Genomic DNA, 17,786 nt, shown 5'->3' with positions numbered 1-17,786 from the left:
ACCTTGCATAAGCATGCTTTGTCTCAAACATTGTGATTGTTCTGGTAGGAAAGCTGTGATTGGAAGAGAGGGTCTCACTGAGGTGGGGCAGCACAGTGCTGAGCCAACTCCCTGCTCCACCTGGAGACCTGCGCTCACTTCCCCACCCTGCGCTCCCTTCCTAGAGGAGTGCTCCAAGGGCTTGTAATGCATCCACAAACAAAACAGCACAAAAAATCTCATTCATGTAAAAGGTTGCACCAGGTTAACTATGAACGGAAGAAGATTGGGTTCCCCGGTTCTCTTTTTCCTCTCTCTCTTTCACTGTGTCACAATTCTAGCTCTGGACCAGCCACTAAAAGAGATGAAGGTAGAATCTAAGGACTGATGATATTCTTTGTTCTTTTCCTTTCTGCTTCCACTTCTCTTCTCCCTCCCTCTGTCTGGGCAAAGCAAGGCTATCACTTACTATTCTATACACCATACTGAAGTTTATTGTGGGAGTCCAGCACCTTGAGAAGTATGTTGAGGAAGCTGAGAGTTTATTAAAGTGTACTGTAAAAATTACAGGCTTGCTGCCCAGCACTTGTGGAAGTCTTCAAATGTAAGGGCTTGTTATCCAACACCTTTTAAGTATAAATAGTAGGCTGGTTGCTGGACACAAAGAAATCACACAAAAAAAGAGCTCCCTAAAGCATGTCCAGTGTCTCTGTTGAATCCTGATGAGAATTTACAACGAACATCATAGCCCCTATTGATGGGTCATGACACACTCGAGCAGAAATTCCTTTAGCTAGTCTTTTGGCAGTGGTTAAGCATCTGAACAGGAGGTAAGTTTGAGCAGCAGAGAAATTGCAAAGGGGAAATGGAAAAATAACGAAGAAGAAGGAAAAGCTGAATAGTGAATAGGAGGTTTAAGTCAAATACAGGGTCATGTAATAAAAGTAGTATATCTAACAATAAGAAGAGGTGAGCAAGAAAGGTAGATCTTTTTACACACCAAATAGTTATTGCTAAAGAACCACATGATCACAAGGAATCAGTTTGTACACTAAAAGACCAGCAGAAACATACAAACACCACTACATAGCACCGAATTAGTAAAAGCCCAGTTCTTAAAAGTTTCATTATAGCTCTTACAGAAGTCTATTCTGATCTCTCAAACTGGAGTGTGTCCCCAACCAGACCAGGCGATAACGAATTAAGATTAAGAGGAAGATTCTGTAACTGTAGCTGTTCTACCAAAATAAATATGCATTTACGTATAAACATTATACTTTAAAATGCATATGTTGTACGACCCTCAGACCTCACATAGAAAAACTCTAAGGTATTTTTTTACACAAGTCCTGAAGCTGCCCTAAGCACCATAACAGGAACATGCTTATATAATTCTGTCCACAAGGGAAATATTAATTCAAAACTAACAGTTTGAGTCAAAAAAGCACTTGTAAAAAACACTTACTTTTAACATCGGAAGCACTCCTGAAAGCTGCTGTATAAACACAGCCATTCATTGCACTTGACAAACCCACACAGTCCTCCTGCACTAGAGTATATGGTTACCACTGATACACAAAACATCTGGCATAGGAGATGTCTTGCTGCTCATAAGACAACAGTAGGTAAACAATGGAATGCTACTGTGAGGAATGCAATACAATAAAAAAATTTCAGGATAAGGCAGGAGAGAGCACAACAACCACACCTGCCAAGGGTAGCTGTTTAAACTATAAAATAAACTTAATTCAAGTAATCCCATTCAAGAAGGGTAAACTTGAACTACAATAGGTGCAAAACAGAGAGGAAGTTGAATGTCTCATTTACAATAACAAAACAAGGGCTAAGCATAGGCCAAACAACTGCTCTGAAAGCACAAAAGTAAAAGTGACAGAGAAAACAAAAGCTTGCATTGAAAAAGGAAAAGGATGATATGCCACTGTATCTATAGCTGCTACAAAAAGTTCTGGCACTGTCTCAAACAGGAGAAGAGCAGAAAAAATACAAAATCCAAATAAATCCTACAGTTTGATGCAGTTGCTTTTAGCAGACTGAAATTTGTGACTCAAATCCCTTCTGGATTGGAAACAAGGATGTATCTGAAACACATATTGAAATTAAAAAAGGAAAACCATATTAAAAGAATCCACTAGTTCTACCGGCTAATAAATGTATTTTTATCGTACTACAATGATGCAAGCCCCAGGGTTGACTTCCATTACAATTCCTTCATCTGTTTTTCATTATAGCTTTTCATGCCACTAATGTAAGAGGACAAATGGAAAACTCTACATATTCAGAGTTCTTTCAGTACGAGTAGTATAGTACAGACATATTTAACTATATTGGTTCTTTAGTGACTTCAAACCAAGTTAAGTTTTTTACTCAGCTGGGAACAAGCAGCTCTAAGACTGAGATATACGGAAAACAAAAAAGTAAATGTTGCAAATGAACAGTATCACCCGTGGCAGCTGAAAAGGGTTGAAACGGTAGCCAAGCTTACTAAATTGCATATGTAATAAAAATGCTTTTACCAAAACTGATCAGATAAAAAAAGTTCTCTTGCTCTACATGATCAAGTAAATTAGTGCTTAAAAAACACCCTCTAACTTGCAACATATTTCTACATGTGTTTTGTAGTAGACAATCTTTAACTAGAAGAATTCTCAGACTACTTTCAACTTTCACCAGACATACAGAATAAGTTCAAGAAATGTTAAAAAAAAGCATAAATCTGATTTAACACACAATAATCCACAAAACTGTTGCGCTCTGAAGCCACAATTTGCATGTTTTAAAAACTTTTACTACTCCCAAAATAGGCATTTTTCAAAGCAAGGTGAGTAATACCATCATTTTTCAGGAGTTTATTACATGTTTGTAACGCTTTTCAGATTTCTTATCTAAAGCCATGCATTTCTGCTCCCACAGTTTACCTTTCACTTTATAAAGCCATACTATGCAACAGAAATAAACTGGAGTCCTAAAAGTCCTTCAATGATAAAAAGTAACCAAGTGAACTTCATCATGAAAGACTTTAGTTACGAATAGTCATTTACCAAGAAGTTAAAAAAATCCAGAAGCAAATTATGGCATTACCAAAGTAGTTCGTATGACTGAGAAAACGCCAAACAATGTCATATTAACATAATATCTAAAAGTATCACATTTGCAAGACAAGCAAACATACTACACAGCACGGCAAACAAAACATGTCTACCAAGGTGATGTGCAAATACCATCAATAAGAGATGAAAAACACTTGGGGCAGGAGTGCAGACATTAAAACACATGGAGTCTCAAGAACTCCTGGAGTTTCTCTGTAGCCACCTTAAGATTCACAGTAAATGCGTTGTTCCTCTACTTGTTGGACAGCAAAGGAATCTACTAAGATGACTGCCACAGAGCACATCTGTGAAGCAGCATTAAACCATCACTGACTTTACAAACACAGACAGCCTTGAAAACAGCAACAACTATTAAAAACTAGTTTTACTCAATATGGCCAAACTATACAATTACATCTATCACTAATTCATTTTATCTAATGCAATGAAATCATACAAAATTACTAAAAGTTTCAATTAAAGAAATCAAACCATTAACATCTGAAAGGAAAAAAACCAATTAAGTTTCTCATCCCAAATCCTTTTAAAAAATATTAACTTACCAGTTTAATTGCCACATAGTCATTTGTGTATAAATTTTTTCCTTGAAAAAAGAATAAAAACAAAAATGTGAGACACTAGCTTTTCTGTTCAAGTAAATGCCATTTAAACATCAAGAAAGTTTTAAAAACATTTTTCAATCTAAGGTGCTAGGTATTCTGGCAGTTACTTAGGAAACATGGGTTTATTAGTCCAACACTTTACTTTTAAAAGCAAATTTTTTCTTGAATAGTGTAAGAGGTGGAAATTTCACAGAGAGTTTCAGATATTTCACAAAGTGTATGATATTTTTATGTGCTAAAAGACTTGAAAACTGGTAAATCACAATAACCAGAATGTGATAGTCCACATTTTCATTCTACATAATTATTGCTGAAAATGATTTGAAATTTATTTTTTAATTACCATATATTTTGAAACATCAGTCATTAATTAAAACTAGAATTAACTAGTTAGCTAATTAATTGAGGACTATTTTTTTCCTCAATTATCTAAAGCTAAAAGTTAGGACAGGACAAAAACATTCCTGATAGACTTCACCACATGGAAAAATCAATCTACTGCTTTAAAAGAGATTTTGTAACTGGCTAAGAACTCTTCAATGAGCATCACTTCAAAATGTATGCAATGACTAAAATGGCAAACAAGTTTAATAGGTGCAATATAAAAAAAGATAGCAGATAAAGGATAAATTGTCACTTCAAACACTTTTTGTTCCTTTACGATCTTCAAATGCATTTAGTATACTCTTAATGATAATCCTCCTTTTTTTCTCTGTGGAATTACTCAGGTCTGAATTTCCTATGTTTAGCTCAGTTTTACTAAAGAAATCAAATGGGGAAAAGACACAGAACAAGTCTAAAAAGTTCCCTGTGAAGAGAGAAGTATCATAGAATATTCTGATTTGGAAGGGACGCACAAGGATCATTGAGCCAACTCTTAAGTGAACGGTCCACACAGGGAACCCATAACAATGCTTTGACCAAGTGAGTTAAACCAATAGCCAAAGCCTGGAGTGCTAATGATTGTTTAAAAAAAATAGATGCACTAAAAGCTTGCATCTCTTAGTGGATCACCTTCACAAAAAAAGCCTAACCTAAATTACCTGAGAGGTTCACAACAACAAACACAAAATCAGTATGAGCAGCATGCCATACTCTGACCCACAAAAGGAAGTGTACTTCAAGACCTGTGTAGGCACTAGAGCGGATATCCAAGAGTCCTAGCTATTTCTTATCTGATATCATATCAGCTACATTTTTGATAAAAAGTATACTTGGTTTGAAGTTGTTTCTGTGTCTTTGCATGGTGCTACAATCTATAAGACAGTAATAGAAACTCTTGTGGGAACTTTGCTCATTTCATTTCTTAGATACATACATCACCTACTCTGAGTAAGTAACAAATCCAAGTACAGTTAAGTAACTGGATATTGAGTTCCAAAAGCTGTAATGACATGCTTACTCTGACACAGCATCAGAAGGGGCACTAACTTTCCAGGTGGTCAGTCAGAATAATTTTCTCTCGAAAATACAGGAGACACACATATTATGACACCACTGTTCATTTGTCCATAAGCACACAACAGGTATTGAGCAATGCATCATTTGCAGCAGCAACAAGTTCTCTTACTACCTCGTCAGTTTATCTTAACTACATCAGTTTAATTTAAGTATAATGAAGAGTCTTAAAATTAACAGCTCAATATCCAAACCAATTTAGTCCTTTGCAAGATAATGGTTGAAATCACAGACAGTAATTTGCTACACAGAACCAGCTTCTCATTTGATTTACAGGCCACTACTGAAGTCTGACCATCTCTTTCCTCTCAGGTGGAAGAACAACAGCTCCCAATACATAACTGAATTTTTAGCTTCTGAGCATAACTTCATCACTCTACAACTTTTTTCCCCCTTTAAGTCCCTCAAGTCTAACCTCAGGAGGATGCATGCTCAAAACATAACCCCATCTGCAGACGGGCATATAATAAAACTAAGATGTAGAAAGGGTGCACACTAACTACTTGATACAGCCTCAAAGCAAATGAAAAAAAATTAAAAATTAAATCAGAATCTATAATAGCAATACTAACTGTTGCTTTCAGTAATACACATTTAAAACATCTTACCTCACCAAAAATACCCAATAAATAAGGTCTTTATGTAGAATATAAGCAAAACCTACACATATTAAATGAGAAAGGCTGCACTTGTCCTGGTGACTGTTGCTGAATAATACGCTGCCCCGTAATTTTCCTCCTACTCCTTTTACTTATTTGGTTTCAGTACTAATAAACTGTAAGTCTTAACTGATTTAATATTGTATTTAAAATAAATACAGCTGCAAGTAAATTAGATATTAATTCGTAATCAGGTCTGCATTTTGCGACCAAAATAGAAGACAAAAAAATAATTTTACTAGTTTGCAGTTGCTTTCACGAAAAATTAATCTTCTGGTTTGATTTATTATACATTGAGAGGTTTGAAACAAAAATTTGGATTTGAAGGCAGTATGCAAAAGTTTGGGAAGGGAGGAAGAACAATTTTGCAGTTTGATTTGTGGACTGCAAAAGCATGTATGCAACACTGCAAATGTCAAAAAGTAACAATTTTGTTTAACTATTAATAGTAATAACAAGAGTACCTATTACTGAGACAGCAAAATTTAGTGTCCTAAGTCAGAGCTGCAGCAATATTGTCTTTAATTCCTCTACAGTATTAATTTGCTAAGCTTGTTTACATCCTGATAGCCCCCAGCATGCACTATATTAAAAACATGTTTTATGCAAGCACTATATCACAAATACTGTCTGAAGGGCAGTGAGTATTAGTTCTACCATAGGCAAAGATCAACAGAAACGACACCTATATAGCCCACCATCCTCTCAAATATCTAAAATTGAAACCCACCTTTATTTAGTGCATGAAGCACTTTAACTCAAGCCTTCTAACAGTATTAGAATAAATTCCTGCAATTAAGTGTCAAGTTGAACTTATTAACACATACTTGAAGTTACACATCTTGAATGCTGGCTAATCATGCTGTGCCTCCTGTCCCCAAAACTAAACATATAGGGCTCCAAAAGCACACACCCATCAGTATCTATTTTACTAAATGCTAACACTTTCAGCTTTGCTGCACAAATTCTTCAAAACTCCATAGGTCCTTCTCAGCCTGTGCTTTCTCCACGATCTGATTTTCAGCCATCTGTTCAGCAGAGAACTAGAGCAACTGAATTATCCTAAATTTTCTCTACAGATGGATTCTCACTGTTTAACAACAAGTCAATGTTTAGCCTCACTACATTAGAAAAGAAACCAAGGAATTTCCAGGCTCTCTGGTATCAAATCACAGTAGTACCTGGTTACAGTATCTCCAGGAGATCTGCCAGACCTAGAGGACAGGAATGTGTCTCATACATTGAGCCCTAAATATACCTCAATAAAGTGCTTCAGGAAGTCAGAAAAGATTGCTACAATAACCATGACCTAACTGCCAGGATCTTGGAATATAAAACTGACTGAATTAGGAGAGCACTGCATATAAAAAACATATTAGTGCCAGAAAGTATCCTGCTGTACAGATTCTTCATGTCATCAAGCTTGCACTAACTGGGGTAAAGCCATGAAAGATGGGTTGAATATGCCTTGTACAACTGAAGCTTTAATGCAGTTTGAAGATCTGCACAGTATTCATAGAGAAATTTTCTTGCCTAGACTGCATAAAAATGGCCTTGAATAATATAAACTGAAATAAAGAAACAAGGATCTTACCTAATCGCAGTTCTCCAAAATTACCGCATCCAATTTTTTTACCAACTCTGAAGTTAGGGCCGACCATTAACACTCCAGAATTTGAAGAACCAGTTCCACGTGAATTATGGCCTGATCTCCCACTAGGCCGTGCCATTCTTTCATCTGGTTTGTCTTTGTCCTTCTTTTTATTTTCCATGTCAAGTTTACGGTACTCCACTTTGATTTATTCCTCTTTTTAAAAATCAGGATAAGCAAATTCCAATTGGACAATGTGAGAATGAAAACATCATGAATGAAGTGCCCAGCTGGTTACTGTCAGTCAGCAGTCAACAGCTGCATGTTCATCCTGTTTGCAAAGCCTTAGTGGTATATGTAGAAAAACGTATTTCCAGAACGCACAACACCAGCAGTACTCCCTAGTCTTTAGAGAAATTCTGTTAAAAGAAAAAACAAAGTTATTCAAGACACTATGAATCTTGTACAAAATTACCTTTCCCTTCAACTAGTCACACAATTGAGCTATAACTAATTATATTTCCTTTACAGAGCTATGAAAAGCACCACTTTAAGGTTATTTCATTTCTAATATCTAATAGCAAGAGATGTTGGTGTGAGTGAAGTGTGCTAAAATTTCAACACTTCAAGCAATAATTATTTTTCAAAAAGCAACAAAAATGCCCTATGAAACTTCTTCAACACACAATTAACACTTGGACATGCTCACTTCACCTTATGCCAGCTTTTCAAAAGAAAGAGTTTCTCTTTTTTTTTTTTTTACTGTTTTCCCTCAAATAGTATCCGCTGTTTAAAGCAAACGCTCAAGCTGCACAGTTATCGAAGTTATAGAAATACACTGTATTTTCTGAATTGCAGTTTCTGAGAGGCACAAATAATAAACTCATGGCAATGACACTTATGTTTTCAGTAACTCCTAGAATGTAAAAATAAACTGTATTTATTTATTCTCTCCAAAACCATCATAAATCTCTTTCCCTGCTTCCTTTTCTCCCTTGTTTAGCATCATTGCTGAGACACTAATTCCTACATTGATTTTGGCAAAAACAATGTTATCTACTACCATAATAACAGACCACAAGAAAGCTGTTGTTTTTAAATCTCAGCTATAAGATCACGTATTGTTTTCTATGTGATGACAGTGGTGTAAAACCCTGTAATTCAGAAGTTTTTACATCAGCAAAATTCAACGATGAGCTAAGTACCTACCAAAAATTATTTTCCTGTATTTGCTTCAATGTTGGGAATACACTGCAGTAATAGAGAAGCTCCTCTGGAAAAAATGTATTTCATGTGCTACAGCCTAGTTTAAAGCTTTAAACCAGGAGTTTATTTTTAACACTTTGATCCGAAGACACTTTCATTTTCTAAGCCAATTTCTCACAAAGTAAAACTATTACTCACATCACAGCTTACCACAAAATTTCAAAAATCAAAGAGATAGTAGAGAAAATACACCAAATAATATGACCAGTCACATGAATAGTTGCCTGTGCTAAATCATACATTATTATACCACAGTTATAACTAGATGACATTTAAAAATCATTAATCAACAGCTGACTAACCTACTACCTGAAAAATGAAGTACATGGAAATTTGCTTGGCAAATAAACATGACCACAATACTGGGGAAGGAGGAATGAAAGGCTTATTCTGAGAGCAATTAAAAAACACAAACGTAGATTACAATCCAAGATGACTTCCTTAATGCCAGGGAAAAGAACTTCAGCAGTGAGTAATGAAAGCTGTGGTGTTTTATGGTATAGACAGAAGTGTTTAAGAGAAAAAAAGAGGGACATTAATACATAATCTTGCAGGTTTTCAAGCACCACCACCAGATACACTAAAGACACCTTCTAAAGCATAGATCTTAAAAGAACTGACTCAGTGGGAAAACAATAGCTAATTTTCCCTGACCCATTATGCTACAAATGCTAGTGAAGAATAAGAAAGCTAAACCTTAAGTGTAGTGAAGTAGAACTTCAAGGTCAGCATTCAGTTCTTAGAATTAAGATCAGCACATTTGATGCAACAGGATACAACTAAAAATTTCAGGTACCAAAGAAAAGACTTATGTTCCATATCTTACAGGCTTCCTCATAAAGAACTGACAATAACAATCCTAGAATATTTAGTGTACCAAATACATTACAAACAACATCAAATTTGATTTCCAGAAATGTGTCTATTAAATGGGTAAATCTATTACACAGTAACTCGTCCCCTTCCCACTCCTCCTGCTGAACCAACAGATATTCCAGGTACATTATAGGTAAGCTTTCTTGCATAAAATGAAATTTTATTTTTCATTTTTCATATTTCATTTTTTGAAATGTATTTCTGTAAGATATATGCTAAACAAACAACACAAGTCCCACACATTTATCCACACCACATATCAAAAGGAAGACATGCATACATTCCTGTCACACTTTCTCCAGGACACAGGTGTTCTCCTACATTTTCCTCACAAAATAACCTGCAACTATCTCAAAATAAGGACAGTAGTTATGACTTCCTTTATTTTGAAATTCCTGTACAATATTTCATGATGTATTTACCCGAAAAATACAAGTCTTTCATGGTTATATTTATTTGTATTGCACTTACCTATGGCAGTGTTATAACGCTGATGGCAATATCTTTTCTTCACCATAATGCTCACATTCTAAAGGACAAGTATCAAAAAGCAAGAAGACATTTATGTAGTATTTGCAATTACTTAGCATGCAAAAATTTCTAATACAAAAAGAAAGTACAGTAATTTCATGACTATAAGGCGAACCCTTTTTACTAAAATTTTCGCCCGAACCCAGAAGTGCACCTTATAGTCCGGATGCACCTTATATACGGACAAAGTTCGGAAATTTGCCAACCCAGAAGTGAGAGCCGCAAGCCACAGGGAGAGCCTGCAGGGCTACGGCTGCCGGGTGGAGGCGGGGCCGCAGGGCCCGTGGCTGCTGGGTACAGGCGGGGCCTCGGCCAGCAGCCGCACGGCAGGAGCTGGTGGTGGATCCTTGCTGCAAAAAAAAAGTGCGTCTTATAGTCCGGTGCGCCTTATATAACGAAAAAGTTCGGAAATTTGCCGACACCCGGAAGTGTGCCTTATAATCCGGTGTGCCTCACTGTCACGAAATTACTGTACAGCTTTTGGAACTACATTAGTTTTCTTAGACTGTTAAGGAAGATTTGTCTCAAAGACTCAACATAATTTTTAAAGACTTAGAAGTCAGACATCATTCCAAGGTGCGCATCATCTAAAGCAAAAAGAATACATAAAGTGTAACCATCCTAAATTATTTGCAAAATCACTTTCTTGCTATTTGATAGTTACAGGCAATCTGCCTGAAAAACATATTAGCCTCATTTCACAACTTGATTTTCTGTTTAATTTCCATTTTTTCTTTTCTGTCTACATAAACAAGTACACTTAAATTACAAATTCCACCTCAACATCAGGGAATATTCTTAGGATTTAAATAATTGTTCTTAGTTCAAAAAAGGATAAGACTAAATATCAGGATAATGGTAAACACACCAGCAAAGTCAAGTTCATAAAGCAATATCAAAGGAGCAAAAAAACTACATTCAAGTATGAAGAGAAAGAGAAGGCAAAAGAAGCTATCCAAAAGAAGGGTCAAAATGGTATCACATAGAAGAAAAAGTAATTAGATCCCAATTATAAACTAAATCTATATAGACTGAAAACTAAAAAAAAAAAAAAAAACCAAGATTGGAAGAAAGCAAGTAAATTCAGAGTAACTGACATGCACAACTAACAATAGCTACCAGAAGTTTCATTTTTTGGTGCAATCAATAAACTTTTCCAAGCACTGTAGAGAGACTACATGAAAAGTAAGGAGAAGCACAGTGAAGAAAAAATTACAATAGAGTTTAAATTGACTGACAAGTCACACCTGCAGAAGTATCCCCAGATTATCCTACACATCTCTCAAATTTCTGCTAGAAAATGTCCCAATTAGCACTACTGAAGACTACATTCTGTAGCAACAACTCTCTAGGATACTATGTAAGGCAGAGTAAAAAACCAGCTCATTTAAGCATCTTCTTTATTCATACCTTTCTCAAATGCCTGATCCTGCAGCAGCAGCAGGAACACCATTTAATTATATACAAGCTCACACGTTCCAAAGTGTTGTCATGACAATGTTCAATACTGAAGTGTGTAAGTCACCTTTAAAAAAAAACAACTTACTATCTAACCTCATTCCTTCTTCATGTTCTAGATGTACTCCTGAATAAACTAATTAAGAGAACATTAAAGTAGCTAAATACAACATTCCACTGCCCAGGAATGACAAACTTAAATGAAACATGCAACCATAACTGTTCCCTTAGGTAACAAGCATTATCCTTCACATTGTAATTACACATCATACACCACTGCCAGTATCAGCGTACTAACATTTTTCTCTGCTTTTAAGAAACGCAAACAGTAGCAAATGATCCACACAGGAAAATAAAAAATTGATAGAGTTTTAAAGTACATTGGAAGAAAGAAAAGGACGTAATCACATTTGACAGTGATAAGCATAGGGATGGTATGCCAAAACTCAAGGAACTGATTGCTAGTGAGATCCTTAAACTGGTCCACGAGGTGCCAGCTACAATGTATCAAACACAAAATGTTTCTACACCAGCACACACAGCATGAAGATCTTCTCTGGAGTAAGTGAAACCTGGTAGGATGAGCCCTCGACTGGAGTGCCATGTTGGATGGTCACGAGTTCTTCAGGAGGGAACAGGCAGGGCAGGAGAGGTAGAAGAGCTGGAATATTGCCTGAAGTCAGGGATAGCAGGCTGTCAGTTTCTGAGTAAGGGTTAACGGACAAAAAAATGCAGATGTCATTGTAGGAGTCTACTATAGGTCACCTAGCCAGGACAACAATTCCAGAGAATTACTTTTTGAGGAACTAAGTGACACCTTCAAAACAACTGCCCTTGTCCTTACAGGAACATCAGCTTGCCAGATGTTACCTGGGAGTATCACACAGTTGGCACAAATCTGGCACAAATAGGTACAGAACAGTCTTAAATCTGGATAGCCTTGTGATACAGCCACTAACGGAGACGCTACAAAAGGCGTCCTCCTTGATGTATGGTTTGTTAACAGGGAGGAGCACATTAATGAAGTGGTGACTGCTGGCCACCTTGGCACAGTGACAGCAAAATGTCGATCATGGACATAATAAGAGCTGACTTAAAGTTGTTTAGGGAACCAATAAGGTGCCCTGAGAAAATATTTTTGAGGGCGCTGGGGTCCATCGAGTTTGGTCATTTTGTAAGCACCACCTCCCAGGGACAGTTTCAAAACATCAAAAATCAAGCAGAGGAGGCAGAAGGCCAGCTTGATTAAGCAGGAAATAAAGACAAAAAAGTAAGGTGTATGGCCACTGGAAGCAAGGGTTGGTGAATGGAAGAACAAAGATGCTGCAAGCAGTGACAGGACCCAAGGGAATGTCCTGAAGTTGTGTCACGGGAGATTTAGGTTGGATTAGGTTGGATATTAGGGAAAGTTCTTCACACAGATGGTGACTGGGCACTGAACACACTCCCCAAGAAGTGGTCACAGCACAATCTGACAGAGATCAAGAGGTGTTTGGACAATGCTCGCAGGTACATGGTGTGACTCGGGGTGTCCTGTGCAGGGCCAGGAGTTGGACTTCAGTGATTCTTGTGGGCCCCTTCCAACACAGTATATTTTATTATTTTATCAAAGACAGTAAAGGAACAGTCCTGGTTGCAGCACAAGGCATTTAAAATTCACTCAGCCTTCTGGTCTTTTCATACTTCTGCAGTTTCTCACCTCTCAAGTGTCTGTTCACATACTTCTAATCCCTAGGGCTCATGATTTTTTGCAATGACAGTAATTTAGCAACACAGCTTCTCCTCACATCTTCTAGAAGAGTGCAGAGAAAGTTTCTAGTGCCTCTGCCACGGACCTCCAAGAGACTTTCTCTAACATTACATACAGTATTTTTATGGAATGCTTCACCTACTACAGTCTTCAACTGAGATGAAGAACAGTTACTCACTTTTCAATGATCATTTCAACATTACAAATACATTTGTACTGCAGAAAAAATATTACAAGATTCCAACCAACAAAAGTCCTTTAGAAATACTTAAGAGTAAAAAATCTGAAATTCATACTACAAATCTGAAACTAAGAGCTTCATTGTTAGATAGTAACAGCTGATCAACTATTTCTGCTTTTTGTATGCCTCATGGAAAGATTAAGCTGTTCTTCTAGATTAGTTATTACTGCTTTCATTCATTCTTATATACATGTCTCCATGCAACAGAGGAAATCTACCAAATTCCAAATTGACAGCAAATAAGGTCACAATTGAAGATCCCTTGAAGGTTTAGGGCAGCAGTTTCTAACCATAAAAAAGATTTCAGAATTTGAATTAGAAAATATCTCTAAAATTGTATATGGTTTACTTAGAGACGTTTATTTAAAATTAAAAATTAACATTTAATGACTGAAGAGTGGAATTCATTATTTTCACTTTAGTCCAATAAGAAATTCAGGCTCTCCATGACTTTCATGAGACCCAAAGAAGTTGAGTTGCTATTGCAATGATTTATATTAGAAATAAATATATCTATAGCTTTATTTTTGGTATAATATTTTCCTAAGCAAACTCTAAAATTAAAAGTTGTTAAATGATTCATTGTATAATTCAATTAAATGTAACAAAATTACTTCATTTTTCAGATTTCCAAAGCAGAAAAAAATGTGCAAAATCTTTAGCAGTATAGTCAAAACTAAAGACAAAATGAGTGTGCTGAAATATTCAGTACATAAAACTTTCACAGATGGTACATACTCAAGATATCAGCTTTGAAAAACAAAGAACATTTCCAAACAGATTTCTCCTGAAACAATTTCTCTATCCAATTATCAATAACCTGTAACAAAATTGGTCATTACTAAATAATTTTACAAGTCTTAGATGGTGTTCTTTATATGTGACCTGAACATAATGAAAATTTACTCATCAATAACTCGTTTTGCTCTCCACAGCATAATCTACTTCATACACCTGGAGAATTCAAGACTAATGGCATCTGATCTTACAAGTTTGTTTTTTTTAATTTTTAACATAGAAACAAAATACAGCTTGGCACTCTCTGCTCTTCATATTTTCAGAAGTTAGTTAATTCATCAAAGTCTATTTTATTCTCCCATTCCTTAGGTACTTATTCTGACTTCAATTAGGTAAACAATTACCTTGGAAGCACCTCTAATGATGGTCTTTTTCAGTGTCACATGGGAGGACTGCTATCTCCACAAAAATAAAATAAGAAATATACAGGGTATAACAGAAGTGACAATGCACCTAAGTAAGATCTTCAGCAGGATCAACAGTCAAGCCATCAAAAACCACTGCCACATCCTTTCCCTGCCAGTTTGCCTTTCAAAATACTGAACTACAGATCCCACATTTGCTACATGCCTTTCACAGAGAACAAGCATATAATATATTAAGTTTTAATCCTTCCTAGAGTTTCATCAGCAAAGAGAGAAAAAATGCGAAGCAACATCTACTTCTTGATCACATCAAGTTTTTCACACTTCAGAAGACACAGGTGTTTATTTAAGAAAGCAAATATAATAACCTAAATTTCAAAGTCAAATGAAATCTCTTTATGAACAGATCATGCAGGAGTTCAACTGTGCAGTTTACTTCTCAGTGTGCACGGCCTCAAAACACTTTTGATGCATGTTCTTCAGCACTCCAAAGCAACTAACAGATCACAAGTGAACATAAATTTTGTTTGCATTACCAGAACTTCCAACAATACGATGTTTGTATCTCAAGTATCATCTGTATTTCTTTTTTACTTAAAAGTCTCAGTTTTCCACAGATTCTTACTTTTACTTTCTGAAACTCAGACAACAGTACTGTTTTCACAGCTTTCAGTCTTTTTCCACATCTGCCTTCTGTAATAACAACCTATTCTAGACTCAGCTAAGTTTTGCAAAACCAAGAACAGAACTTATTCATTTTGGTGTACAAATTTACAGTAATTTCACGAATACAAGCCGCAGCAATTTGACAAAAATTTTGGTGGAAACCCAGAAGTGCGGCTAATACTCGAAGGCAGTTAATATGTGAATAATTTTCTGACATTTACAACCCCAGACGTGCCAGCCAGGGCGCCGAGCCAAGCACCTGCCAGTAAAAGCCGGCATTTCGCGATTGTTACAAAGTGTTACTCTGTTGCCCTGGCTCCCTGCAGGCAGCACGGGGGGCGGGGAGAGAGGCGGGAGAGCTCCTTCTTCCCTCCTCTGCCGCAGTCCGGGGGACAGACGGGGGGGGCCCCGCGCCGCCATTGCCGCGGCCTGAGGGAAGGGGGGGGGGGGGGGGGGGGGGGGGGCGGGCTCTGCCCCCGCCCTCCGCCGCCATGGCAGGAGCAGGGGGTGCTCCGTGCCCGGCCAGCGCCGCGGCGTGAGCGGGGCGCGCTCTCCATGCCCAGCCGGCGCCGCGGTAGGAGCGGGGCCGGGGTGAGCGAACCCAGAGGCGGTGGCCAGCCCCGAGTGGCACCACCGAGCTGGGCCACCCAGCCCTGTCAGCAGCCCCTAGCGGGCCAAGCCTGCACAGCCTTAGTTGAGCCAGTAAACCCCGCCATGCCGCAGTTCTGTTACTATTTGGCAACTTTGTTGCACACAGGTCCCCGCTGCAAACGACAGAGCGGCTTATATTCAGGTGCGGCTTATTTATGGACAAAGAACGAAATGTTTGCCAACACCCAGAGATGTGGCTTATAGTCAGTGAGGCTTGTATTCGTGAATTTACTGTACTATCAGCAATCCTAAAAAATGATTGGTTTAAAATATGTATTTGCTCACTCTTGCAGATATCTATGACTTTCCTTCTTAAACAAGGGTTTAGGTAACTGAATGTAAGTCTACATACAGTCCTAATCTACAAACACATATGAAGGAAATCCACTCAAAGAAGCAGCCTGATTGAAAGTGTCAAGGTAAATCCAAATATCTTTCTTATGAACAAAAATTTACATAACCAAGCATTCTAAAAAGTCTTGGTTTCATCTCCAGCAGTAAATCTATTAAATTAAAAAACTACATTTTCCTCTTACCATATCAACTGCCACACACTATTTTCAATTAAAATAATTAATTTGAGATTCTAGAATAAGCATTTCAACTTTCACATACATAGGCATTTCCCTACGGAAAGTTCATCAACAAACTACATATGGCCATATATAATCCTCCTTTAATGCACAGAACATTCAAGTAACAGAGTAACAGCTTTATTAACACATTTAATCCACCACTCACCTGTACAAGAACAAATCAAAAATCTACCTCATCTCTACTGAAGCCTGTTTAAGAAGTCTATTCTAGTTAAACTAGTGTAACTTTCTTGTACCGAAGTTTGAGGTCACATGAACAAATCTGAGGGCTGTCAATATCCAAAATTCAGTATCTGTTCTGCACACTTAATTTTGTCACTTGAGTCTACTATGTAAGGAACAACAATAATGCATCCTTCTGTATACCACTAACCACCAGCTCTGGTCAAAATGCTGTCACATCAGAAGACACGCACAATACTGGGGATCACCCTAACTCAATACAATTTTCCCACAAATGACAGCCTGGACTAACTACATAGCAATTAAGATCTCCAAGAAATCTCTTCATCTCTGTTAGCCATCTCAGCTGATGTTGTTTAGAATTATCTTTGTTCATGGCAATAAACATTTTTATTTTCTCATTGATCTAGAAGGCAAGTTTGGCCCTAATCTATGAATTACATTTTATCACAGGCTTTCACCACAAAATCCTATCAACTTCATTTTAGGATTCCATACAAGTGCATGCAGTTACTTGGTTAAAACCTCTATGCATGCATCCCTCTTGCACTCTCATATAATCACCATTTCAGAGTAAAAGCTGAAAGTCAGTTTTCAGAAAGGAAAGCCATAACACAAAGAATAATTTTTAAAAGTCTAATAATGACACTATTAAAGCTGATTTGCTAAAAAGAGCACAGAAAGGAAAAAACTGAGCATTAAGCAATATTTCAATCATTGGTTTCTTCACCTTTCCACCACCACAACCAGACTGAAATGGGCTATACTGTCCACAGCTGACAGAAAGCTAATGCTGAGCCAGCTAATACTACGTAATGGAGGCTTCAATTTTCTACATCAATGATTGTACCACAGCACACAACTGTTACAGCAGAACAACAGGAAAGGTTCACATTAGACTAAGGTTAGGGCAGAGAAACTGTGAAGTTAACACATTTAAAAGTTAGAAAACAAAGCAAAGAGTATTGTATTTCATCTAGCACTGTAA

General features: G+C 37.1%; 1 protein-coding gene across 3 annotated transcripts in view; it reads right to left on the bottom strand.

The window, feature by feature from the left end:
- CSNK1G3 (casein kinase 1 gamma 3) overlaps positions 1-17,786 on the bottom strand; it is a 79,478-nt gene that overhangs the window by 54,431 nt on the left and 7,261 nt on the right. For all 3 annotated transcript variants that reach the window (XM_033084808.1, XM_033084809.1, XM_033084810.1), the window contains exons 2-4: positions 10,031-10,088; positions 7,421-7,836; positions 3,650-3,690 (exon numbers count right to left, since the gene is read on the bottom strand). In XM_033084808.1, coding sequence (XP_032940699.1) covers positions 3,650-3,690; positions 7,421-7,598 — 219 coding nt within the window. In that variant the 5' untranslated portion in view covers positions 7,599-7,836; positions 10,031-10,088. The remainder of the gene's footprint in view (positions 1-3,649; positions 3,691-7,420; positions 7,837-10,030; positions 10,089-17,786) is intronic.

The sequence above is a fragment of the Catharus ustulatus genome, chromosome Z (genome assembly GCF_009819885.2).
Source record: "Catharus ustulatus isolate bCatUst1 chromosome Z, bCatUst1.pri.v2, whole genome shotgun sequence".
Classification (NCBI taxonomy): domain Eukaryota; kingdom Metazoa; phylum Chordata; class Aves; order Passeriformes; family Turdidae; genus Catharus; species Catharus ustulatus.
This window is presented reverse-complemented; position numbering and strand designations above follow the sequence as displayed.